The 26,868-nt window shown below is 36.1% G+C and overlaps 1 protein-coding gene across 4 annotated transcripts in view; it reads left to right on the top strand.

Annotated features, from left to right (window-relative positions):
* EPAS1 (endothelial PAS domain protein 1) overlaps positions 1-26,868 on the top strand; it is a 94,344-nt gene that overhangs the window by 20,301 nt on the left and 47,175 nt on the right. Inside the window, exons 1-2 of one of the 4 annotated variants that reach the window (XM_087962679.1) lie at positions 4,891-5,048; positions 22,166-22,204. The exons of 2 other annotated variants lie outside the window; for them this stretch is intronic. In XM_087962679.1, the coding sequence (XP_087818805.1) occupies positions 4,993-5,048; positions 22,166-22,204 (95 nt within the window). In that variant the 5' untranslated portion in view covers positions 4,891-4,992. Of the gene's footprint in view, positions 1-4,885; positions 5,049-22,165; positions 22,205-26,868 lie in introns of those variants that run through there. One more of the 4 variants, XM_026683637.2, reaches the window with a different exon arrangement.

Below are 26,868 nucleotides of genomic sequence, written 5' to 3'. Positions count from 1 at the left end.
TCTTCCCCAACCTGGTACCCTTCTGATATATCTGATTTTGGTCCCATAAATAACAGCGAGTCTGTCACCTTTTGAATTCGTGGATGGAGACCATATCCTAAAGGTACCAGTTTAAGGAAAGTGGATGTAGACCATAAGAGGTAGTTGTAGAAACATGCTTTTCATGCAGAGTTGAATTCATCAGCTTTCAGATGCCAGCCAGAAAAGACTTCAGATGTACACAATCTATGATAGAGCTAACCTCTCATAGACACTCTCAATATCTAAGGAAATACTACATACTTTCTAGGAAATACTACAGCACTATCAAACCAGAATCGATCCACATATCACACTAGTGGTAAAAAATGTGGGTCTGGAGAACCCTTTTGCATCTCTTAGTATGGGGCCTATTGCTTTGGCCTTTTTTTATTGGGAATATGTAGGATAGGTTGAAGGAGGAAAATGGGTGCCCTAAGAACCCCAAATGGGCTGCAAATATTTAAAACACAGATTTCACCACTTAAAACTCCTGATATTCCCTTAAAATGAGTTTAACTAGGGAGGATAGCTAGAACATGCCATGCAAAGCATAAAAAAGCATACAGATAGTTCTTTACTTACAATCACAATTGGGACCAAAATTTCCATCGTAATTTTGTGCAGCTATAATGTGAATCATCATGTGACTGGACACAATTTTAGGACCATTTTTACTGTGGACATTAAATAGGGCACCATGATCAGAGGTGGTATTCATTAGGTTCTGACCAGTTCTGGAGAACCGGTAGCAGAAATTCAGAGAACCAGCAAATACCACGTCTGACTGGAGATTTTTGAGTATCCTTCCCCTGCCATGCCCACCAAGCCATGCCCACAGACCAGTAGTAAAAAAATTGGAATCCCACCACTGACCATGATCATTACTCAAATCGCATGGCTGTTAAGTGAGTCACATGGTCATTAAGCAAACCCAGCTTCTCCAATGGAAGCCATCTGAGAAGGTCACAAATTTCATCCTGTGACTTCAACATGCTGCACCCGTCATAAATACAAGACAGTTATCTTGTGTCTGAATTGCAATCCTATGACTACAGGAGTGATTATCTTGAAGATGGGTTGTAATTTTGAATCATTGTTAAACATGCTGTTGTAAATCAAGGACCATGACTGTAGATACTGTGATGGGATTCATAATTAATTGAATCATTTTTATTATGTAAACTAAAGCAAATTGGGTTCACATATTGCAAAAAAAAAGAATAATGGTTTACAAATATTAAAGGTTCAGCTTACATATTAAAAGAAGCCAAAACTACATAACGAATGGTGCACCAAAATGAAACAATAAATGTCCCGTTGAAAAATAAATGCACAATGAATCAAACCAATGCATTTTATTTTAGTGGGGAATCGATGTTCTTTTGTGACAAATAGATAAATTTGCATTGCATACAGACTGGACAGAAGACTTTGCCAAAAGTTATGGCACTTCTTGAACTATTTCTACTTTGTCTAATCTGAGACAATTGCAGAATATTATAAATATAATAAGGAGAAGGCAAAATAACATGATAAAATAATAATTTAAATATATAAACTTGGGAAGCATGCCGCAATGACAAAACTATGCAGCAATGGCAAAACAGTATGTGTGTGTGTAGACAGACAGACACACATACAAAGGCTCACTAATTTTAAGCAAGAATATTCCCATATATACAATCTATTATGCAACACAATAAAGCATTTGGATTTACTAATCATATACTGTTTGATTTTAAGGGGGCCTAAATACTTATAAATATTGCAAATTAGCAGATGTATCAAAAAGGAAAGTCAGAAACTTAATAGCTTTCTTAAAAGCTATTTTTTATTCTTTGCTTTTTTATTGTTTTAATTTGTTGACCTTGTTTTGTTCTTCTACATTTTCTTCTATTAACATGCACATGCATATACACACAGACATAAATATATTTACACACAAACACACAGAGGAAAATATACCAATCAACAATACACAAAAAATGAAGTGTGTTATATAAATATAATGGTAGCAAAATAACACAATGTTTAGAGATCTGTACTATCATAATAAAAAGAAAACAGGAAAAAATAAATATATTCTACGTACAAAATTAAGTTGAACTCAGCTGCATGACTATGACAGATAGCAAACAACTCATTACAGTAATACACCTCCCTACTTTGGTTTTCTGTTAGGTGATACGAAGGCCATTGCATCTCTTAGAAATTGCTACACGTCGCAATAATTTGCTAGTTATATTCCTTTGAAGGTTCCATGAAGCATCTTGTCTGTCAAGAGCTGTTTTATTGTTTGATTCATTGCACTTTTGAACCACCCATCTCCCTCAAAGAATTATATTTTATATATTTATATATTGAGTGTTCTTGGATAGTTATCTTTACAGCTACCATATTTGCACCACAAAATTCAGATGACCACTGGATGGCAGCAAGTATGCCTTCTTTGTTGCCATCCAGTTATCTGAATTTTTGAAATCTCAATTCTGATGGTATTTATTAATTTATAAATTTTTACATGGGTGCCCAACTCACACATTGATTCTAAGAGATGTACAATGAACCATAAGCAGAGGATAAAACAATTCAGTTAAAATTCAATCAAACATTAATAGATGACGAGGAACTGACATCCATGCCATACTCTAGACAGGGATAATATTCACAGCCCCCTACCCCCAAGCCCCTTCTCCCCCTCCCAGATTTTAACTGGTTTATATATATTTTTATTTATATTGTCAAGCTATTATAAGATAACAGGTATAAATATAACATAGTTATGAATACATGAAATGGATACATATAAGAAAAATAAAAATAAACAATAGGACAGGGACATAGTAGGCACATTGGTGCGCTTATGCACGCCCCCTACAGACCTCTTAGGAAAGGGGTGAGGTCAATAGTAGACAGTCTAAGGTTAAAGTTTTTGGGGTTTGGGGAAGAAACCAAAGAGTCAGGTAGAGTATTCCAGACACTGACCATTCTGTTGCTGAAGTCGTATTTCCTGCAATCAAGTTTGGTGCGGTTTACCTTGAGTTTGTATCTATTGTGTGCTCTTGTGTTGTTATGGTTGAAGCTGAAGTATTCATTGACAGGTAGGACATTGCAATATATAATTTTATATACTATACTTAGGTCGGACTGAAGGCGGCGTAATTCTAGGTTTTCTAGGTCTAGAATTTCAAGTCTGGTGGCATAAGGTATTCTACAACGAGTAGAGGAGTGGAGAACTCTTCTTGTGAAATATCTCTGGACTTTCTCAACTGTGTTAATATCAGATACGTAATGTGGGTTCCAGACTGATGAGCTGTATTCAAGTATTGGTCTAGCAAATGTTTTGTATGCTCCAGTTAATAGTGTGATATTACCAGAGAAGAAGCTATGTAGGATAAGGTTAACAACTCTTAATGCCTTTTTGGCTATGTAGTTACAGTGGGTTCTAGCACTTAGGTCATTAGAGATGAATACTCCAAGGTCCTTGACACAGTTTGGATCATCAACAAGGTCTTGACTATTCAGCTTGTATTTTATTTTATTTTCTTTTTTTGCCAATATGTAAGAAAGAGCATTTCTTTGTTGAGATTTGAAGTTGCCATTTGTTTGACCATTCTGATGCACAGTCAATGTCTTTTTGAAGGGTAGCAGTATTGTCTGTGATGTTGAATAGCTTTACATTGTCAGCGAAGAGAATGCAGTTGCTCTTAATATGATCACAGAGGTCATTTATGTAGAGTATGAAGAGAGTTGGTCCTAAAACACTGCCTTGGGGGACACCACTGTTGACAGGTACAGAATTTGATAGGACGCTCCCAATTTTGACCATTTGTTTTCTGTTTGACAGGAATGCTTCTATCCAGTTATGAAGGTGACCAGAGATACCATAAGATTTTAGTTTTAGTAGTAGTTTGTCGTATACCACTGAATCAAAGGCTTTACAGAAGTTTGTGTAGATTGCATCTATTGCTTTATCCTGATCGAGTTGTGTAGTCCAGGGGTCCCCAACCACCGGTCCGCGGACCGGTACCGGTCCGTGGAACAAATCCTACCGGGCCGCTGGTTTGCTGGGCGCCGCCATCTTGTTTTGATGAAAAAGTGCTTCCGGTGAGCTTTTCCGGGTAGAAAGCTCACCGGAAGCACTTTTTCATCAAAACAAGATGGCGGCACCCAGCTGATGCCGGTACCGGGCCGCGGTGCCCAGCTGATGCCGGTACCGGGCCGCGGCATAAAAAAGGTTGGGGACCACTGGTGTAGTCCATATGTTTTTGCAGTGTAAGAGTTGCAGATTACAGGATAGTTTTTTCCTGAAACCAAATTGTTTATTAGAGAGTAGTTTGTCTCTAAGTGGAGGATAATGGATTGGTTAATAACTGATTCCATGACTTTACAGGTGACACAGCGTAAAGAGTTATTGGCAGGCATTTCCCAGTTCCAGAATTTGGTGTGCTATTTCATTTTCAATACATTTCTTTGCAACTTGAATGGCCTTCTGCTCCTCCTCATTACAGAATGCAGATCTTGAATGGCCTTCTGCAAAGAACTGTAGCAGCTGCTGTTCTGCAGGATTGTGCTGGCAAGGTAGAAGGGAAGGTGGGGTCACAATGATATTACAGGAATCACTAGGGTTGTTTCCATGTGTTTAATTAGTTTCATGTTTCTGTGGATGATACATAGTCTAAATATGCAATGGAGCAGTGGAGGTTATATCCATCTATTTATTTAGGTTGAGAGCTGGGGCTGCTTTTACTTCTCATCACTTTTGCCACTCAGCTGCTTTTTGGAGCCAACGGCAGAGATGAGAGGCTGCTGCTGGCCCATATCACCCTCTGAGTACCTGTGGACTGGAGCCAAGTTTTAGTCTGATCCCAGATAAAGTCAAGACGGAGAGGGGAGTGAGTTAGCAAGCAGCCATGGCTTCTGCTGGTCTTCCTTAACATTGTTGAAGTTTCCTCTGGCCAGAGGGAGAAGATGGCTGAGCAACTGGGTAGAAAGAAGAAAAACAAACAATTGAGGCTGGGGCACAGGTAAGGTCTTCTAGCCTATTCTTTTCAAAATCCACCTCTTCCACAAGGCCTTTAATCTCCCCTTGTCATTCTCTTGTAAAGTAAACATTTATATAGGTGGAGTTGTGCATGTTCTTCCCATGTTTCCTCCCTTCCTCCCTTTACACTGTGATTTTCCCTGCTTGAAAAATTCATACTGCAGTTCTCAGTTTGCAAAGTAGCAAAGTTCACATTGCTGAATAAATCTATATGTATGTCAGTTAAATTCAAGCAACATTCTAAAGCTTATGTGAAATTTGATGTTTTGTTAGGTATGAGTAATGGCAAATTCAGCTTTTTTCTTTACTTCCCCAAATTCTAAAATCATAATTGAATCTATTTGTTTAAGGTAGTAGTTGAGTCAATTATCTATCAAAAAATAATTGAATATATTGTTTAATCCCTTAATATTTGGGGAGGAATTCTGCCGTGAATAGGGAGGTAGTTTAAATTCTTTGGGATTATTTCTGTGTGCTGTATTTGAACCAATTTGAACCACTGCTTTAATAGGAAGAATAGGTGACTATTTTTAAACTTCTAACAAAATGCTCAGGTTTGGACTATGAGAGAGGCTGTCTTTTTTTTTTTTTTTTTTTCGTTACATGCGATCTGTTTTTAGATTAATGCATAGCTATTCAAAGTAATCAGCTTTCAAGGGTGGGGAAACACCCATTCTTCTTATGTAACAGTAGTATTGCAGTTTATGCCAGTTCCAGTTAGTGCAAGTGTCAGGTCTCAGAAGCAAGAGGCATTGGGAGGGACATCTTGATTGGAGCTTCATGTCTCCATCCCTCTGCTGCAGCCAGGTTACAAAGATACCACTTTCCACCAAAGGCGGGCTGTAGCAGATAAGTCTGTCAGAACGTGTCTGAGCTTAAAGATAAAAGGGGATGGGTTGCTAAATGCTAGATGTTTTCTGCTTTGGGGATTTCTGTCTTCTCAGTGTTTAAATTCTTTATATCTCCAGTGTGGCTTTCAGAAACAAAACTTAAAACAAATAGCAGGTTTTTGTTGCTGTAACAGAGTTGAACTTTGATTGAAATCACCCTGGGGTTTAGCCACATTCTCCTCTATTTCGAACCTAGGCATTGAATAACTGACATTATATTAATGGCAAGTAGACTTCTGAAGTTGAGTATAATACTAGCTAACTTTAAAAACATATAAAGGCCACAAGAAACATTTTCAGTCAAAAGGATATAGTATGACAGGCATAACTATCTATCCTCTAGATTTGTTCTACAACAGTTCTTTAAATCAGGAGTAATTTGGGCGTAATTGCTTGTTTGTGAGTCAAGGATCAAGTTTGGGAGTGTTGTTGCTGAGACGCTTGTGTAAAACAATAAAGTCAGTTATTTTGTTGGGGTAATGACATTATTTCCAACTGGTAAAAGGGGGATAGTGGGTTCCTTTAGTTTAGAATGACTTCTAGAGGGCCTTTCCTCTCTAGATCAATTTATGTGAAGTGCTCAGAGAGTTGCAGAAGGGATGAAGAATTTTTCCTGATAGAACCTTGTATTGGTAGAATGTCACATTTAGACTTTATCTTGTGAATTTTATCACAATAGCACAACTTCGTCATATATCCTCTTCTATTGACACCAAAATAGTAACACAGTAAAGCCCTATATGTTTACAGAAAAATACTTTTAGTTTTTGTAATTTTATTATTCATAACAATTGGCTTGACACTACCTAGGCAGTGCAGTGACAGTAATTCCCAAAATCCCTATTCCTGACTGGAAACACTAGTAGTTATAATCCCAACACTTTGGAGGGTCTAAATGATCCTGCATGGCTTAAACAATAATATCATTGTTTGAATTTGCGTAATTGATCATCCCTTTTTCAAAACCTGGCAACTTATGCAACTGAGAAAACCAGTTTTAGAAAAGAATTTGCTGATTCCCCCACCTGCCTGCTTTTAAAAATCTAAGACTAGAACTAAGGGATTAAAGTAAAACTAGAGGTTTTATTTTCCTCACTCACTCCCCAAGTTATATTTATGAACCTCACATTATTTTTATAGCTCCTGACATGATTTAATTGTCTATTACTAATAGAGCATGGTATCTTGACAAACCAGAAAATAGGCTAGGCAATGCTTTTCATGCTGCTAATAACACAGCACTATTGAACCTTGTTTTCCACCAACTGAATGCTAAGGAAACTCTGACAATCCATATACTTCAGTATATGGATTATTAATTTGACAATTCCATGCAGCGAAATGGGGGGAAAGCCAAGAACAAACATGCCTGGAATGTCTATCTGGCATAAACTATGAGCTTATCTTCCTCTTACAGACATGGGTAATGCCTTTGCTTCTGATGGATTATGCTGTACACATCCACAGCTAAATTGAAATAATGTTTTTTTACGTTTGAGATTTGTTTAGTTCTCACACCCTACACCCAGGAAAAGAGGACCGTATTGCTGAATTTTATAAAATATTATCTACCATTTTTGATGGGAGATGTGACTCCACGATATTGTAGAACACAGTTTCGAACCATGGCAGTTTTAATATCTGGGACTTCAACTCCCAGAATTCCTCAGCTGACATAAAGTTGCCAAGGTTGAGAAACTCTACTATGGAGGATGTAAAAGTACTGAGTTATTGCTTCTGCTAAAATATAGTTCTGGGTTGACAAGCAATCTAATTTTTAAAAAAGTGAGTTACTGCCATTCCTGAGGCATGCTTGAACGATGAGCCTAAAACAGCTGGACAACTATGACAACTTTCTACACCAAAAAAACTGTTGAAAAATTTCTTTCACTGAGAAATTTTATGGAAATTCCCAAATTCATTGTCCTTGCATATAATACACTAATACTTTGCAAGTGCGGTTGTGCCTAGATCTACCCTTTGGGAAATGTAGACCCCAGAGATCATGAAAACATCATCTCTGAAGAGGAATGTTTTGTCTTTATTATCTCATCTGAAGAATTCTGAAGAGCTTAGTGCTTATATACTGCTTTGTAACTATTAAATTTGCCTAAATGAAAGTATTTTACTGATGGATTTAACATATTTTCTTATGGCTAGCTCAGTAGCTTGTGTGATCTGAAAAGTTTTATTTCTATTTAACAAATCAGGCAAAAATTAATATATTAAAATCTTTATTAAGAGAAATTCTAATTTTGGATGTAGTTTGAATCCATAGTATAGTCAGTGAATGGCTTCCAAACTGAAATAAAATTATGTACTAGACTTACAGTACTTTCTAAATACAATTGAAATCAATGATATAGATGCATATTTCCACAGTTCAGTTTGCTATTCTTTTAAAGAAGAAATTAGATGTGATTTGTGATAAATACATGTGTATTTATCACAATTCCTACAATTCTTATAGGAATATAATATTTATTGATGTTGAACAGAAAAACAGCTGGTAGAAGAGAGAATTCAGAAGGTGATTTTATGTACCTAAATCCCAATACAGTTAGGATTAAATTTTCTGAATGGTTTTTTTTTTCTAAGAGTTGCTACATTTTGATTTCTAAGATGTATATATTTTTTCTTGATGAAGAACCCAGTTTTGGTTCCTATTTATAAAAATATATTTATTCATCTAACAAACTGATCCATTTGTCTCTATTTCTATCAAGAATCTTGTGTGTCTTACCTGAAGATTGAACTTCTGAATAACATCTAGATTTGATGCAATTACATGGAAGGATCAGCCATTCTTTATTTCATCCCAACAGGCTTAAGAATAATTCATGTTCCTGAAACTGTCACCTGAAAAAAGATCATAAAATTGTGTAGCACTTTGTTAGAAGCGTTTGAAAATCTATAGTCTCCTTTCACATTTCATTAGATTGCAACTAGAAGTAGAGTCCATGATTTCAGCTCCAGCACTCATTTTCCTTCTTCATTTCTTCTTTTATTTATTTCCTATTTTGATGAAGTGTTGAGAACATGAAACTTTGTATTGTATTCTATGATTTTTTTAAGTGTGACGAATCTTAAAAATATATGCCTTAAACAGGAGTTTTGGGTATAAAATAATTAAGAGCAAAATGTTCAACATTTCAATGTGTTATTGGCTTTTTGTGCTGTTGTATTGAATCACAGTCTAGGAAATTTAGGGAACAATTTCATAGATTCATAATTATAATACTATAATTAATAGTACTCTGTTAAGTGGTCACATTTTACTTCCCCTTTGCATTGTGAAATGCATAGGGGTGTGTGTGTCATGTTGGCCCACTTGTTTTCATGATCAGCAAAGTAGTATCTCTGTTCCTTGGCAGGACGAAAAAATTAAAAAAATGCTCTCAGTGAGGTTGCATTATTTGATGTAATGGGAAAACATAATAGTCTTTCCCCTTTTCTGGATTTTACATCACTTCTTATATTGTGTCTTAATCTAAAATAAGAGAGCTCTGCATTCTTTAAAACCAGTGAGACTTTTGTGATAGTTGGGAGGTCATTTAACAGATTGGTTTTCTAGGCCCTCTGCAGTGACAGTGAACGCACAAGGGCTTGCTCTCATGGGATTGTCAGAAAGGAAGAGAGTTTGTTCTGTTCTATACAGTTACATGATGGGATCTCCGAAGGGACAACATGTACACCAGGCATCCTGACTCTTTGGGAAAGCTTTGACTTTTGATCTCAATGGATAATGAAAAGGATGGGGAGGAGAGGAACTTAATTTAGATCCAACTACAGTGTGCAATGCCAGCTATAAGCAGTGCAGTTTTTCTTTCTTCTTCAGCCAAGCTTTTTGAGTTGCGGTAATCATATTTTTAGGTGCTTTTGCTGAGTTTTAATTGTTTATAATGTATTTTATTGTAAGCTACCATTTGTACCCCGTTGGTAAAATGGGTAAAATGGAGAGATATCCACTGAAACTATTATTTCTTAAACAGAGCTTTTAATATTTTATTTATTTTCTACCTTTGTTATTTTTTATAAATAACTCAATGTGACAAATATGCATAATGCTCCTTCCGTCTCCTATTTTTCCCGACAACAACACCACTACGAAGTGGATTGGTCTGAGAGAAGAGCGACTGGCCCAAGGTCACCTAGCCTACTATAACTCACAGTCTCCTGCTTTCTGGGCCGGTATCTTAAGTACTAGACCAAACTAGCTTTCTTAAAAGAACAAGGAGCAAATCTGGATGCAAAGTGCAAAACATGATTCAGAGAGTCTGAATGCACATGGAATGCAGGTCAGGAACACCTTAAAGCAATTTCATATTGTCCTGACAATGGGAAAGGAAGGAAAAACCAATATATTTGTCTGTCCTCATTCAACTGCAACATGTGTGTGCGCGCATGCGTGTATGTGCATGTGTGTTCATTTTAATAGCTCTTCATGTATTGGACTGGGACAGTGGTGGGATTCAAAAATTGTTACTACCGGTTCTGTGGGCGTGGGTTGGTGGGCGTGGCAGGGGAAGGATACTGGAAAACCTCCAGTCTTCTACATATTTATTTATTTATTTGATTTATTTATTTGATTTGCCAATTGTTTACAAGATAATAAGTATAAGTGTATACATAGTTGTGAATACATGAAATGGGTACATATAAGAAAAATAAAAGAAGAATAAGAGAAACAATAGGACAGGGACGGTAGGCACGTTGGTGCGCTTATGCATGCCCCCTACAGACCTCTTAGGAAAGGGGTGAGGTCAATAGTAGACAGTCTAAGGTTAAAGTTTTTGGGGTTTGGGGAAGAAACTACAGAGTCGGGTAGAGTATTCCAGACATTGACCACTCTATTGCTGAAGTCGTATTTCCTGCAATCAAGTTTGGTGCGGTTAACTTTGAGTTTGTATCTATTGTGTGCTCTTGTGTTGTTATGGTTGAAGCTGAAGTATTCATTGACAGGTAGGACATTGCAATGTATGATTTTATATACCATGCTTAAATCAGACCGAAAACATACTCTTTTTAAAGTAAAACATTTTGTGCACAATGAGGTAAGGGAATTTTAAACTTATCATCTTTGTTCCTTGTTCTTGATAATGTGATGTCAGCAGAAGTTAAGATGATTGTGAATCATCTTCAGATTGCTTTTGAGGGATTGTGGAAGTAGAAATGTTAATTGCATCGAGATATGTAGGACGATAGTCACAGGGGTTTTTTTTGACACATTTTTTTATTTCTACCAATATCAAAAACAGGTTCTGCACATTTTCCTTTCAAAATCAGCCCACAAATATTGCCTGTTTCATGCTATGAAGTCTAGCAGATGGAAGTTCTCTGTGACTGCATATATGTCATAACTACAATATATGTCAGCCCACAGCAGCCTGCTAGCACTGGACCTCATTGTGGTGTTTTTAAGGTTCTAAAGTAAAAGACTTTTCTATATAACTTCTGAGATTTTCTTCTTCTTTCTTTTTCTTCATTCTCATATGCAACCCTTTCTTATTCCTTTAATGTATATGGAATATTATAGATGCAGATTTTGTGTCCAACCTAGGGACACAAAAGAATATCAACACCTATATTAATGGTTTATGCAAAACATTAAGGCTGAAGGACTTCTTACAACAGGCTGAAAAAGCATTTTAGTTAGTACAAAAAATAAAGTCAAGCTCTTCCTAGTTGGCAAGTTATGTGTACATGTACAGAGTATGATGTTTTGGCAATACATTTGCACACTAGCAGTCAGTAATATAACTATTCTGTGATTTATTGTACTGCCAAATTTGAAAAAAATCAAGGAAAGTTCATTCTGCCCAGCATCTCCACTCTCCTAGTAGTCAATTTATATCTCTCTTTAAGAAACCTATAAGCAAAACTCAATTACCTTTAATACGTTTGGATTTTAAAAACTAAATCTGTAGATCCATTCTTAAGTAACATTTATTGATGGATATTTATTGTAAGAATAAATAAATAGAAGGTGACTTTTCGAGGAAAATCTTGGACTGATACAGCACTCTGAATTAAAGTTCTCCTTTCTTCTTTAACTTTGCAGTTTTAAGATGCTATGCAGTGGTGGGATTCAGCCAGTTCACACCACTTCAGGAGAACCGGTTGTTAAGTTTCTGAGCAGTTTGGTGGACCGGTTGTTGGAAGAAATCATTAGGGCAGAGAAGCGGTTGTTAAATTATTTGAATCCCACCACTGATGCTATGTAATAGATAATATACTAATGAGTTCTAGTAAACTATCTAGAGTTGAATGACACTTGAATATTTACTAAGATGCATTCTTATAATACAGAAATGTGAATATGCATAAATCTCACATGTTAAATCCCACTGCTTTCAAACCTGTTTTGATTAGGCCAATATAATACAGCCGGTGTTACTACTCAAAACATTTTAGTTGGAAGTATACCACATACATTAAACATAATTGCAAATAAAACAAACCATACATCTCTCTGTGTGCATGGAAGATGAGGTGTTACTTACAGTATATATTCTAGTTTTTTTCAATGCCAGCAAGTTGCATGTATGAGGTTGTTAGACAATGTTTATCCAGCCACTGAAATGTTTCTGGTCAGACATGAGAACTTTAATGATAGTTTGTTGAATTAGATAAACAATTGAATTAATTAAACCATAATCTGTAGTGTGCATGACAAACTGGCTGTGGTCATATAACACTGCCAGTTGAATCTTACGTAAACTTGCTTTGTTGTTTGGGGTGAATTCACTAAATCTGCTTAGCTTCCTCAAAGTTGTTATATCTAAATTATTTGCCTTGGACAATTTCCAATGACGTTGAGGAAATTATTAAAAACCCAAGGGTAGTCTTCCTCATTTATAAAACAAGGCATCCTAATTCCATTCAAGTAGGTCCTTTGCAGAGATGACATCTAGACTTTGGAATATTTTGCACAAAGGCTGCCCAAGCTGTTATGAACTTCTCATAAACTGAGAAGTTATGTTCTGCTGATTGACTATTTTTTATTCAGGTGTATTAACCCTGACCTTTTGCATGCTTTTTCTTATATGCCATTCCAATATTCTATGATTTGTGGATTCATTATTTATATGAACAAGTTCTGTTTGTTCGAAGATCATCTTTAAATACAATATTAAATCAATCCATGAACTAATTATCCATCTTCCCTTGAGCAAAATTGGCTAGAATTTGTAGTCTTCTAACTGGGGCCTGTAATAACTTACAATCTAGAGTTCTTCATGGTATTTACTTTAGCCACTAATGAAAGCCACTAATTTTTGTTGTCTTGATACTGGCATCATAGGGTTTGTATTTTACTATTCATCAAAAATAAAGCCTATCTCACAGAGAGTTTTCTTTTCTCATAAGTTCCATGGAGACTAAATACCTTTGAATTTGCATCTGCAAGACCATAGCAGATGTATAAATTCCATTTTCTTATGAGTAGCCATAAAAGGTTTGCCTTGTAGAGGGCTTTAAAGCTATGGCATAACATTCATTCCAGGGCTTTTCCCAGATAATTTGTTAGGCTGTGGGGTATCTAACCCAACCTCCTTGCCTGCTTATAAGAACTTCCTATAAATCAGTTGTGTGGCTTAAAACTCCATTGCCTAAGGAGATGATTCATACTTAAGGTATATTAGATGAAAAGAAGAGGAAATGGGCACTGTAAGCAGTGGTATCAAAGTTTAATTTGTCTTCATAAAAACTACCTACAGCTATTACAGACAGTGGAGGAAGAATTTAGAAAAAAACATGAATGTGTTTTAAAAGTTCTAATAAAATGTTTATCTGAAATACCTACATTTTTTTCCTTTTTTGTGGCCAATTTATTGTACAACAAAAGTGAGTAATCATTATGAAATATGAATATATATCTGGAGAATACCAGATTGGATGGAGATAACTGACATAGATCAGAAAAAAGTGGCTTCAAAGGAAAATTCAGACATATTCTCTCTCTCTCTCTCTCTCTCTCTCTCTCTCTCTCTCACACACACACACACACACACACACACACACACACGGAGGGAGGGAGGGAGGGAGGGAGGGAGGGAGGGAGAATGGATCTCTAACACCTAAGCCAGGGGTGTCAAACACATATCATCATGGCGGGGTCACATGATATATCGAGACTTTTATTCCTTTCACGAAACTGGGCAGAGATGTGGCCAGCACATGATGTATCTGGTCTGCGGGCTGCGAGTTTGACAGCTCTGAACTAAGCTAAGATTTTGTTGCTACAATTTCTATAGCAACAATGCACCATCCTGGGCTCAATGATGTTGTTGAGAAGTGTTCAAACCCATTCTTCCATATATCTGTGTTATAACAATCAGCTTCAAAACTTCTAGGGTATGGTTCACAACGAACATCATTTTGTCCAGAAGATAATTTATGCTTGCAGTTTCCAGAGGGGTTACTTTAAAGTGACATGCTTTATATAGTCCATCTGAATATTTTCCACATATAAAATTATGTAATTCTAGTGTTACTGCCTAAACAATGAAGCATTGTGTTCATACTGGACTGAGCAAACACACAGGCAACTTATTACTCTAGGGACAAGTGTGGTACTTAAGTATGTTCTGTCAGCCTGCAGATCCTCCTCTTCACTGCTGAAAATTGGTAGTACAATTTCTCAGAGTACGAATATAAAAGGTACATAAAACATAATTGCATTAATTACATAATTACAAAAACACGTAAGAACCATAATTTGTCTGGTACTTTAACATAATGTAAAAAAATGACCTTCTGAAAACAAGCAGAAGAAGGGAGAAGCTCCCACCAACTCAACTACCTAGTGACCTTCCCACTATCATCATTAAGCTCTCCCAAAATAGTAAAGAGGAGGAACCTGCAGCCACAAGAAAGCTTTCCACTCAAGCTGTACAATGCTGCAAAAATACATAAACTTCCCCGTTCTTGAGAAGATGCACAAGACTTTAGCGACTTTGAACGTACTGTGTGCTGCTCAGAAAACACTTTGAAACAATATATTTTGAAAATGTGACAAAAGCTTTAATTGGCTTTGATTTGTCTGTGTTAATGGACAGCACAAGTGCTGGAGCCCATGGAAAACAAATTTGTTGTCCCTTTTGTCTGCTGTGCTAGATAATGAAATAAAAAACTAAATTATTTCCAATTAAATATAATTGGCAGATGAGCAATGGTAAAATACAACAGAGCCTACCATTAGCAACTAAAATTGATAATCTTTTCTGTGTATGTAGTTAACTCTTATCCGCTGCCTCTTTTTTCTTTGTCTTACTCTTTCTTTCTTTTTTCTTTTTTGTATCAAGACCATTTTTTTCCCAGCATAAGTTTGATGCAGTAAAGCATTGTTGTCTTCTCTCTTTTTTAAGCCGTGAACAAACTTCCTGTGTTTCTGGTCTATTCTTAGCCTTTTGTTATCTTATCTTTTCCATCAGTTTGTATTGAGTTTGCCTTATCAAGGGGTGTGATCAGACTAAGGTAATGAAATATGTTCATAATTAGTTAAGACATCATTATACCTAATATATAATATGTATATATTAATGATGCAAATATTACTTATTAGGAAGGCAAGAGAAGGGTTTACAAGTAAAAGGATTATTTTTTCCAGTGCTTTGATGCTCCTTCTCTGATTTTTACTAACAGATAATGCTTTCATTAACAAAAGTTAAAAAAAAAACTAACAGCTTCATTGAAATATAAACATTGTGTATTTTAATTCACAGCTATAAAAGTCAAGCATGAAGATTTCTTTTGTACTCTCCGGTTTGCTTTGAGCTGGGATAGCCTGCCAACTAACATCCTGTGCTTGCCAGTTTCCAAATGTCAAGGGCAGTTTGCATTGCATTTTATTGAGGTCTGCGGAGGAAGAATCATTGTGCTTTGCTACTTTCCCAGCTCCTGTTGCCTCCCCCACCCCCCAGTTCAATTCCATAATATACTTGTATGCAGATACTAGGATATCCAATCACAGTCACTGCTGACCAAACTAAGGGTGTTAATACTTAGCACCTTTCCTGGTAGTGCCTCTGTAAATCCAGTTACTTTCTTTTATTGGAATAAATGGCTGCCATTCACTTTGGTAGGTAACATGAATGAATAAGGCACCTGTTGCAAATTGCCAACATTTAAAGATAGCTTCCTGGGGAACTGAGGTACATAGTTCTACCTCTGATGCCTGAATGTATTCATTTTTTTTTAAAGAACCTGGACCATCATCTCAACCATGAAAACTCAGGTGATTTGAATCAGTAACTGTATGTCCAACATTCCTCAAAGCATCATTGTTTTTGGGAAAAAAAGTATGGAAAGGAGGAAAAGGTAATTGTTTTTGGAAAAAAAGTATGACGGAAAGCAAGATTTAAATCCATCAAACAAATAATAAATAATTTTACCAGTGTAAATGTATGAAAACTAGCCAAAGGCAGACAAACCAAAATAAAAAATTGTAAATCTTTTAGTAAGAATTAAAAAAAAATGTGTGTGGCATCTTTTGACTTAAGAAGACACAAGTTATACAAGTCTAGCCTGAACCATTTATTCAGCTGGACTGATTTTGGAACTCATGTCATAATAGAGATACAAATTACTAGGAAGTTTAGAAAGTGACATACGTTTTTATTCCCCTCCCCACAATATGTCCCCGCCACCTCTAGTTTTTCTGTTAAAGTTAAAATAGTAATTAGTTATAGTTGGCTTTTGAAAAAAAAAAAACTCTATTGTAGTCTTCAATTGTCATGTGGCTTCCCCAGCCCACGTGTCTTTAAAGCTCTGAAGTTCAGCATAGCTGGAAGACATCAAAGTGGAGAAGGCTGTCACAATGTACTGTACCCCTAGAGATAAAGAAAGCCTGCCAAACAGCCCACAAAGAGGGTGTGAGAAATCTAGTTGTCAACATACAGTACTCCAGCTTCTAATAATAAACAGACTAAAGTTGTTTGTAAGCTGATTATTAAAGGACAAATAAAAAGTGCCCTTATGCACAATAGCAAATCTTTTGGTTCCCAATGTGAAGAATTGAGCTAAGGAATTTTCTTTTTAAATTTAATTTTTGTCATAATGTAAAAAATATGTTTGGGGAGGAGAGGAAACTATAACAGTATTTTTAAAAAAAATATGAAAAAATATGCATACCTATTTATATGCCTAAATATTGATGGGGTTGTATTTGTCTAAAATATTGAAATAGGATAAGGAGCAATACATGAACCAGAAAATCTGAACTGATATCTTAAAACAGAAAATCAGCCAAGAACAAAATTGTATTGTTAAATAACAAAAAAAGTAAAAAGTGATTAAATTAATAAGACTCCAAATTGCTGTCTTTGTAAGGTTATGAAGAAAGATAAACAAAAAATTAGAGAATGAGATGCTTTCAGGAGGTGTGAAAGATCACCTGAGTGGTGCAAATGGGTGTGGAGCCTTCTTGGAACTGCTGAAGACTGTTGTAGACTGGACACAGATGGTGTCAAATCCCTCCCCCTCTGTTGAGAGAAGGCTGTTCAAAATTGAACACTTAGATGACCCTGATGATACAGATAAATCTTCAGGTGGCCTTAATGAGTTGCTAAAAGAATGCAAATGACCAGCTCTCTGCAAGGAATATAAATAGTTCCATTCCCCACCATCCAGTCACAGCTGAAGAAGCAAAATGTCTTCAAAGAAAAACCAGGAAGTCCAGTTGCCTCTTGAAAAAGCACCTTTGGGACAACCATGACCTGGATGACTGAGAATCTCCATAGAGCAATGTTATGTTTTGTTATTTTGTGTCCGAGTATTAACTGACATCAAGATAACACACTGGTATTTTCTTTTCCTTCTGCTTAGAATCTTTAGTCCCCTCATGGGTCCAGTTTCTAAAGTCACTTATTTTTATGAAATTAAGATAGCCAAAAATAAATACAGTTCCCAGAGAAACTATTTTTTATAGTTCATTCCAAAACATTATAGCAAAAGGCAGTGCAGTGGCTCAGCAGTTAAGATGCTCCTTTATCGTTTTACTTTTTTTTTATTAACCTTGTTTAACTTTTTTTTGTTTAGTTCAAATCCTTTAAGTTATTAAGTTTATAATTAATTTTTATTTGTTCAATGTGAAGCTAAACTCATCAGAGACTTTTCAAATTTGCTGTTCTGAAGCTCTCTAATAATTGCCTAAATTAATAGACAAATTTTAAAAGTGGTCAGAAAGTGAGTCTTACAAATTTAGTATACTTTTAAAGTTTCTGCTGGGATTGCAAGCAAGATGAATAATCCCTTTGTTTCCTGATGCTTTAGCCCATGAAAGATTGCTTTCTTAAAGCCTCTTTGTGAGGAGTAGCTATCCAAAGCACATGTGGGCAATCTCCTATCCTGTCCTTATCTGGAGTGGTTCTAAGTAACTGGTCTGCTCACTAGTTCTTCAGTCTTTGCCATTGTTACTGGCTCTGCTTTCATGAAGATGTCTTCAGTTCACCATCCCTCCCCCTGAAGTCAAGGTAGTACATTTTTAAAACTCTAGGTAATTCTGAGGACAATTGTAGTTTCTATATTAATAATCCTAGCTTTTGACATCACAACTGATAGAGCCAGGAAAAACTATTATTTGACTGATAGAATTGAAACAAAAGGAATGAGAATTTCCATGACAAAACAAAGTGTTCATATTTTCTCTTCCAGTTTAGAAATGAATGTAAATATCTGAGTGTCAATCAGTTATTATCACTGTGACCATTCTGCCAAAATTAAGTTTTCAGTTTGTGCTAATTTGAATTGGAGTTAAGTAACAAGGGTCTAATAGGGTTAAAAGATTGCTGCCTGTTTTTCAAAGCTCAGTACAGTTCAGCTAATGATTTCAATTATCTCATGGTTGATTTTATTTTTGGAATCAATCCTGATAAGCTTCTGTGGGCAATATTTTTTCATCTATTGTTTTTAAAAAAGCATTCTTGCAGGTTACACTTCTGTTCACATACTACAAATATATCACTTTTACTATAAATCACTTTTTTGTAGCAAATTGAAGCAGATTTGGATTTCGTATAGAACTCTTACGTTAATAGAACACTTTTGTTCACCTGCTGAATATTTAATGCTTACTCTGGAAATTGAGGACTTAACAAAATAATTACATCTCTAAAATGTTTTTATCCGTTGCCATATATAATAAGTTTAATGTGAATAAGGCCATAGATTAAAAAAAAGTCTGGAGAGCCAGTTAGATGTAGTAGTTAAAAGCACCCAGCTAAAAGAGATCATGAGTTCTAATCTTGCTTTAGGCATAAAACCAGCTCGGTGACTTTAGGCTAGTTACTCTCTCTTGGGAAGCCTTGGGAAGGAGGCAATGGGAAAGATTGGCTCAAAGGCATAAAAGAAAGTGTGAGTGAAAAAGAAGGGTCTAATATAACGATTTGTAAAAACCTGGGCTGGATTTACAAGATGTATTCTTGGGAAAGTTCAGAATTCTAAACTGATAGAATTCTCTGGGCATGTTCATCCAGCATCTGGTTCATAAATTAGTTTCCTCAGTTGGGATACACAAAAATTAAAACCACACAAAAGATAACCTTCATTCATTTTTAGTCAGCTGTGTTGAAACCATAGTACAGGATAGAATAGGATAGGGTAGGGTAGGGTAGGACAGGACAGGACAGGACAGGACAGGACAGGACAGAATAGAATTCTTCATTGGCCAGGTGTGATTGGGCACACAAGGAATTTACCTTGGTGCAAATGCTTTCAGTGTACATAAAAGAAAAGATACATTCGTCAAGAGTCAGGAATCATAAGGTACATTTAATAATAGTCATAGAGTACAATAAGCAATCAAATCATACTAGAAAACAACCACGCTTTCTGGAAATTCTGAGAGATTGTTAGCTTGGGAAAAGCTGACATAGTATATGTGCTAACTTACACTGATGAGATATAAGGTCTGTTATATCTGTTTTGGCTGGGATGACATTACCTAGCTACTTCTGCTTGAAAAGTAAAGAGATTTGGCAAAGATTTGTCAAGGAAAATGCTGTGCTGTAAAAAATAGATGCGATGGTATTTTGAAGATATTGAAAAGACTTTGAAATTATTTATCAGAAAATGAATAAACAGTTTTCCTTGGCATTATTTAATTCACTTCTGCTCGGAAAGTAAAGTAAAGAAGTTCATCAACAACTTAAGAAGGAAAACGTCATTTTAGCGTCTTTGCAGGTATTTACCAGAAAATGAATGTAATTGTAAACAGGTCCTCCTAAATGTCATCTTAGCTTCCTGAAGGCCAACATTGTTAGGTTCATACTACCTGTACAAATGTCTTCCACCATTTTATCTATCTCAACATTGCAAGATTAAGTAACTCTTACACTGCTATATAATAGGATGCAGTTAAGGTTATCAGATATCTGAATAGGCAAAGGAAGATACAGACAATTGGAAGGGGATGATATCAGAGGTGGGATTCTACCAGTTCGCACCTATTCGCTAGAACCGGTTGTTAACATTCTAAGCAGTTGGGAGAACCAGTTGTTAGAAGAAATTACTGGCCTAATCCTGTAAGGAAGGCAGGAAGGAAACATTCTGGTGTTGCTTATAGAAACTGCCTCTCCATTAACCCTTATTACATTCTTGGCAGAACTAGACTTCCTGTCTCAGGAATTTCTCTGGAGTTTTTTTCCCCTCTTTTGCTGGTACTTTGCTTGTGTGAAGTGACCATTCAAAGTTACAATGGCACTGAAAAAAGTGACTTATGACCATTTTTCACACTTACGACTGTTGCAGCATCCCCACAGTCATGAGAGGCCAGGCGAGGAGATGCATGCCTCGATGTGAGTGATATTGAGTTGGCCACGCCCAGCCAATAACATGACCACCAAGCCATGTCCACCCAGTCACATGACCACCAAGCCATGCCCACCACCTAAGCCACAGCCGCAGAATCGGTTGTTAACATCCCTGGATGATATATTGTTTAACTTTCTTATTATCCACAACAAAAATTGCAGTGAGAAAGTGAAAAATAGCTTAGGAAAACACGTAGATGAAATTAGGTTTTCCAAATGGATGTGATAGAGTTAGGAGGCAAAAGCCTTTTGCGTGTAATTGGTTAAGGTCTTTTCAATTTAAGGCAGCAGCAAAAATCCTGGGAGGGTACTTGTAAGCCCCTCAGAGTTACATTGAGGTAAGGGGGGCGTCCTATAAATTTTATAAATAAATAAATTGAGATCACAGACCTGAGCTTTTAACTTGTCATTGGCACTTACTAGGGAAGTGCTGTACTGCCCCCCAAAAAAACTGTTCAGGAAGGGACATTCAAAAAGCCTGACAATATTTGATTTTAAAGCTATTCCTGGCAGAAGTAGGAGCTGAGGACAAAAAAGATGACATTTTACTGAGGGTCTGATAACCCTAGATGGAATAGATTGGGGGGGAAGAATGTGGTTGTGATGTGTGAGAAGAGGAAGGGTAAACCGAGCAATGAGAATAAGGGGAAGTTCATTGGGGATGTAGGCTCTGATTAAGACTTTAAAACTTTGATCTTTTTATGAGTCCCAGAGTAAATGAATTATTTGATATTTCCTGTTTCTTATAAGTACTTCATACTCAAACAGCTATTTTAGTTTCTAGAAACCATCTGTACCATACACTTGCATATTATAATCTAATAACATCCTAAGCATAACTCAGCCTCAGAAAAAAAATTAATTACAACAGGTATTTACATTTATGATGACCATTGCACATTGTCACATGATTGCAATTCAAGGGTTTGGCAACAAGCTCACATTTACAACCAGTTTGCAGTCATATGATCATGATTTGCATTTATTTATTTATTTTGCTAGTTTGCCCATTGGAAAGTTGATTTGCTTAATGATTCACTGTAATGACTTGCTTTGTGACCATTGTAAAAATAGTTATAAAATCAGGTCTGGTCATGTGGCAACTCACTTAAACACCTCTTTAACTTACTACCCAAATTCTGATTTCAATTGTGTGAGTACTGGCTTGTATAGAGTTAAAAGAATAGGGAGTCTTTCACTCTTAGCATTTGATGTTCCTTTTCATATCAATCTTCTTGCAATGACATTTAAGATGATATCAATCCATACTGAACAGCTATTTGAAAGATTCCTGATTCAGAATGTGTACAGCAATCATAAGAGCTCGTTGAAGTAGTCATTTTCAAGAGATATTTTAATGGAAAATGATCCTGATCTATATTTATATTTTCTCATTTTAGAGTGAAGCATGATCAGTTACAAATGGGAAAACTCAAGCTGTGAGTAAAGGAGTACTTTTTTTGAGTAAATGTACAGAGATATAATATTGATATCTTTCTGATAGTGATTGAGGGTGATGCACCTTAAAACTTCAGCTAAGAGACCTTTGTACTACACTTTGGCTACCATTACATTATTTTTTGCAGAAAAGACAAAACTTAGCTTTTGGTATGCAGTTTTTAGATTATGTAAATAGTTGACTTATCTACAGGCAGATCTCAGCAATGCAGGTTTAGCTTCTGGGTAATCATGTTTTTGCAAACCTGTAGATAACCTGTCAAAAATAAATGACTGATGGATACAGTGAAAGACTGGTCCAAGATTAGAATCTTGAGGCTTTCCATACACAAATGAATGATAAAGACCCTCTGTACTCCATATTATCTGTACTTTTGTATCATCGTAGTCACATTTTAATTCTATACATCCATTAACATAAGTGCAGGAAAACTGCAGTGATTATATAGAAGGAAGTATGCAAGTGTGCATTCTGACAATTGAATTGACAATATGGCTGAGGAGGGATTCATTCCTTCAAGGGTAACATGACAAAAGTCATTAATAAATATTACAACCTACTTCAGAATAGAAAGTTATAAGAAAGAAATGGTGTTTGTTTACTTGTTTATTTACTTGTAGATTGCCATTCAGGATTTCCTTTTTCTTTTAAGTGTGTGTGTGTGTGTGTGTGTGTGTGTGTGCGTGTGCACGTGTGTGTACACACAAACAACACATGTTTGATTGTTTATATGGCATCAAGTTGGTGTCAACTCTTAGCAACCACAGGAGATGTGCTGTAGATATAATCTATTGTTGAGCTGTATTCTGTCTGATGAACAAATTAGCATATATTTTCTTGAATGGGCACTTGGTGTACAGCAGCAGCCAAAAAAGCCAATGCAATCCTAAATTGTATTAACAGAGGGATACAATCAAGATCAAGGGAGGTACTAATACCACTCTATAAAGCCTTAGTAAGACCACACCAAGAGTATTACATCCAGTTTTGTTCACCACATTATAAAAATATGTTGAGACTCTAGAAAAACTTACAGAGAAGAGCAACCAGGATGATTAGGGGACTGGAGACTAAAACATACGAAGAATGGTTACAGGAACTGGGCTTGGCTAGTCTAGTAAAAAGAAGGACCAGGGGAGACATGATAGCAGTCTTCCAATATTTGAGGGGCTGCCACAGAGAGGAAGGGGTCAAGCTATTTTCTAAAACGCCTGTAGGCCAGACAAGGAATAATGGATGAAAACTGAACAAGGAGAGATTTAACCTGGAAATAAGGAGAAACTTTCTGACAGTGAGAACAATCAACCAATGGAACAGCTTGCCCTCGGAAATTGTGGGAGCACCATCACTTGAGACTTTCAAGAAAATATTGGATTGCCATTTGTCAGAAATGGTGTAGGGTCTCCCACTTGGGTGGGAAGTTGGACTAGATGATCTACAAGGTCCCTTCCAACTCTTAATATCTGTTAAATCTGTGTCAAATTTGAAATAACCTGAGTTAAATTTTTGAAATAATCTGGTACAAAAACTAATTACAAAATGAGTGTATCCTAGAAGAGGAAAAGTGTTACACAAGAAGAGAATAGTTTTGGAATCTGGTCTCCATAAAACATGTCAATGTAACAATGTTGTATGTCATTTAGCAATATTGACTATATTTAAATTAAAAAATAAGCAACACTCTTCCTTGGTAGTTGAAATTGTGACCAGATAACTTAAGTGCCACCTCAGTGTTAAATATTGATGAGTTATTAGAGGTTTTCAGAAATTCAGAGTTATCTCTAGCTCTCTTAAATATGAATAAATTTTGCAATAAACAACAGAAAATGGATTTCAACATAATGTCGAAAATATATTTAAGTATTCACTTTCTCAACTTGTCCACTCAGTTCGGTCAGCAGTTTCCTTGTGTACATAAAGCCAAACATACTTACCTTTATCTTTTGGTAGCATTAAAACATGCTATTCTTGTTCTGCAAGTTAACATTTGAAGCTGTACCAGCAAGCCTTTTGACAGCAGCACTTATTTTTGACAGCTTAATTTAACTGTGGATTCTTGACCTTTGAGATGTGGAAATCCAGTAGTGAATTTATACATGAAGGGTGAAGATATACATTAATACATAGGAAGCTATGAAAGCTGAGGAACATTGCTTTGAAATAATACAAAAGGGTTTCTACATTAAATGATGGAAGAGTCTGTATAGCGAAAAGGAGATGTTCCTTGTCGCAAAATATTGGTAAATACTGTACTGTAATCAAATACCACAAAATATGGCAATGGTCATCATTATGTTTTAAAGTGGTGCTCAACAGATTCGCGTGTTTACCATATTCAACTGAAGTTGAAACTTATAATTTTAACCCATCTGATCTAATCTTGCTCTCTAGGGAAGAGGTTTTTAACTGGCCCTTTAGGTATTTGAGGAGTGCTTTCATGTCTCTGCTCAATCTTTTCTTCTCCAGGCTAAATATGTACCATAATTCACCGGGGATTTGCATATACAAACAGCTCCCAGAAGTAAAATCTCAGGGACCAACAGCAACAATGGGGATCAAAGGTGCTTTCTCAGAGATTGAAGCAGTTCCAGAACATTGTATCAGTAGTTCAGCTACCAAATATTGGCTTTAAAAATATAGATGACCACTAAATAACAGTAAGGCATTATTATTATTATTTTGTGAATCTCTTTGCTACTATGTAATGATTAACCAAACATTGATTGTCACATTGAGGCTGATTGTTACATCTGATTGCCCCTCCATACCTGTCCATCATGCTGCCCTAAACAAATGCCTAGTTTCTGTGGGCATTTGCCAGCCCTGCAGAAAATTACAGCCTGGTTTCTAAAGGCCCAACTAGTCATTACTTTGTTTGTAAGGCCTCCAAGGGGATTGCTGCTGCAACATTTACAATATTCATGCCACAGGCTGGAAATTGTAGTTTAACAATATCTCAAAGGCTGCAGATTCTTCCCCACTATCTCATTTATTTACTGATTAACAGCTAACTAAAGCCGAACTATAGAATTAAAGACACCCAGATGTCTGCGCCTAAAATTCTCCTTACTTATAGTTAACACAATGTGTGCTCACAGATTTTCAGAGTTAATTATTCCAGAAGCATTTAGAAGTTCTAAACTAAGATGATAGCTTAAATCATGTCCTTTACATTTATTTTTCTTAGTTCAAGGTACTTTTCTTGCTTTTATTCTTCTTTCAGAATGGCTAAGACATATTGGACGTCCAAACAATTACTTTTATAGAAACCCCTTTTTACTGTATCTATTTATTTTTATTTATTTTATTTTGTCAAGCGATTATAAGATAACAGGTATAAGTATAAACATAGTTATGAATAGATGAAATGGATACGAATAAGAAAAAAGAAAGAAAGAAACAATAGGACAGGGACGGTAGGCACGTTGGTGCGTTTAGGCACGCCCCCTACAGACCTCTTAGGAAAGGGGTGAGGTCAATAGTAGACAGTCTAAGGTTAAAGTTTTTGGGGTTTGGGGAAGAAACCACAGAGTCAGATAGAGTATTCCAGACATTGACCACTCTGTTACTGAGGTCGTATTTCCTGCAATCAAGTTTGGTGTGGTTTACCTTGAGTTTGTATCTATGGTGTGCTCTTGTATTGTTATGGTTGAAGCTGAAGTATTCATTGACAGGTAGGACATTACAATGTATAATTTTATCTACTATACTTAGATCAGACCGAAGGCGGTTGTAATTCTAGGTTGTCTAGGTCTAGAATTTCAAGTCTGGTGGCATAAGGTGTTCTGCAACGAGTAGAGGAGTGGAGAACTCTTCTTGTGAAATATTTCTGGACTTTCTCCACTGTATTAATATCAGATATGTAATGCGGGTTCCAGACTGATGAGCTGTATTCAAGCATTGGTCTAGCAAAAGTTTTGTATGCTCTAGTTAAGTAGTATGATATTACCTGAGAAAAAGCTACGCAGGATTAGGTTATGTATGATTCTGACCCCCCCCCCCCCCCTGTGATCATCTAATTGGTGTTTCTGTTAATAGTGTTTATCTTCAGCATCTGTCTGATTTTAGAACAAGTTTCTGAACAAGCAATTCTGTTTTGTTAAATAACTTAGTAATTGAGATGTTTTTTACATAGGGTTATATCCTGTACATGTGATGTGTGGCTGAATTAAAATTAAAGGTTTTGTAGTGTGCATGTTTCTGGAACTAAACAAAAGTAAGCCATTGATTGTTTTTCATTGATTTTAATAGCATTCTTTTGCAAGCATTCTTTTGCTTATAATATCAATAGGGCAGATAATTGTTGCCCCATTGAAGAAGCTTCCTTTGGCTTTTATAAAGAGCAAACAACATTTGATCCAATAATATTAGCGGTAGATGAAAAGTTAATAAAGAAAATATGCAACTTCTTATTAATCTTAAAAATGGAAGATGAACAGGTAAAAGAGACAGTGATAGTATGGGCAACAAATTTTGGATACACTATAGAATTAGACAAATGGCAAAAACTTTGGGAAAGAAATTGTAAGTTAACAATGGCAACCTCTTATAAGGAAAACCTGTATAAATTGTTCTATAGGTGGCACTTACCACCGGCGAGATTAGCAAAGATGTTTAAAAACATGTCTGCCAAGTGTTGGAAAT

Source organism: Notechis scutatus, chromosome 1 (assembly GCF_049901735.1).
Source record: "Notechis scutatus isolate UNSWTSFEM ecotype Mainland chromosome 1, rNotScu1.2, whole genome shotgun sequence".
Lineage (NCBI taxonomy): Eukaryota > Metazoa > Chordata > Lepidosauria > Squamata > Elapidae > Notechis > Notechis scutatus.
Note: the sequence above shows the minus strand (reverse complement) of the source record. Positions and strands in the feature narration are given on the sequence as shown.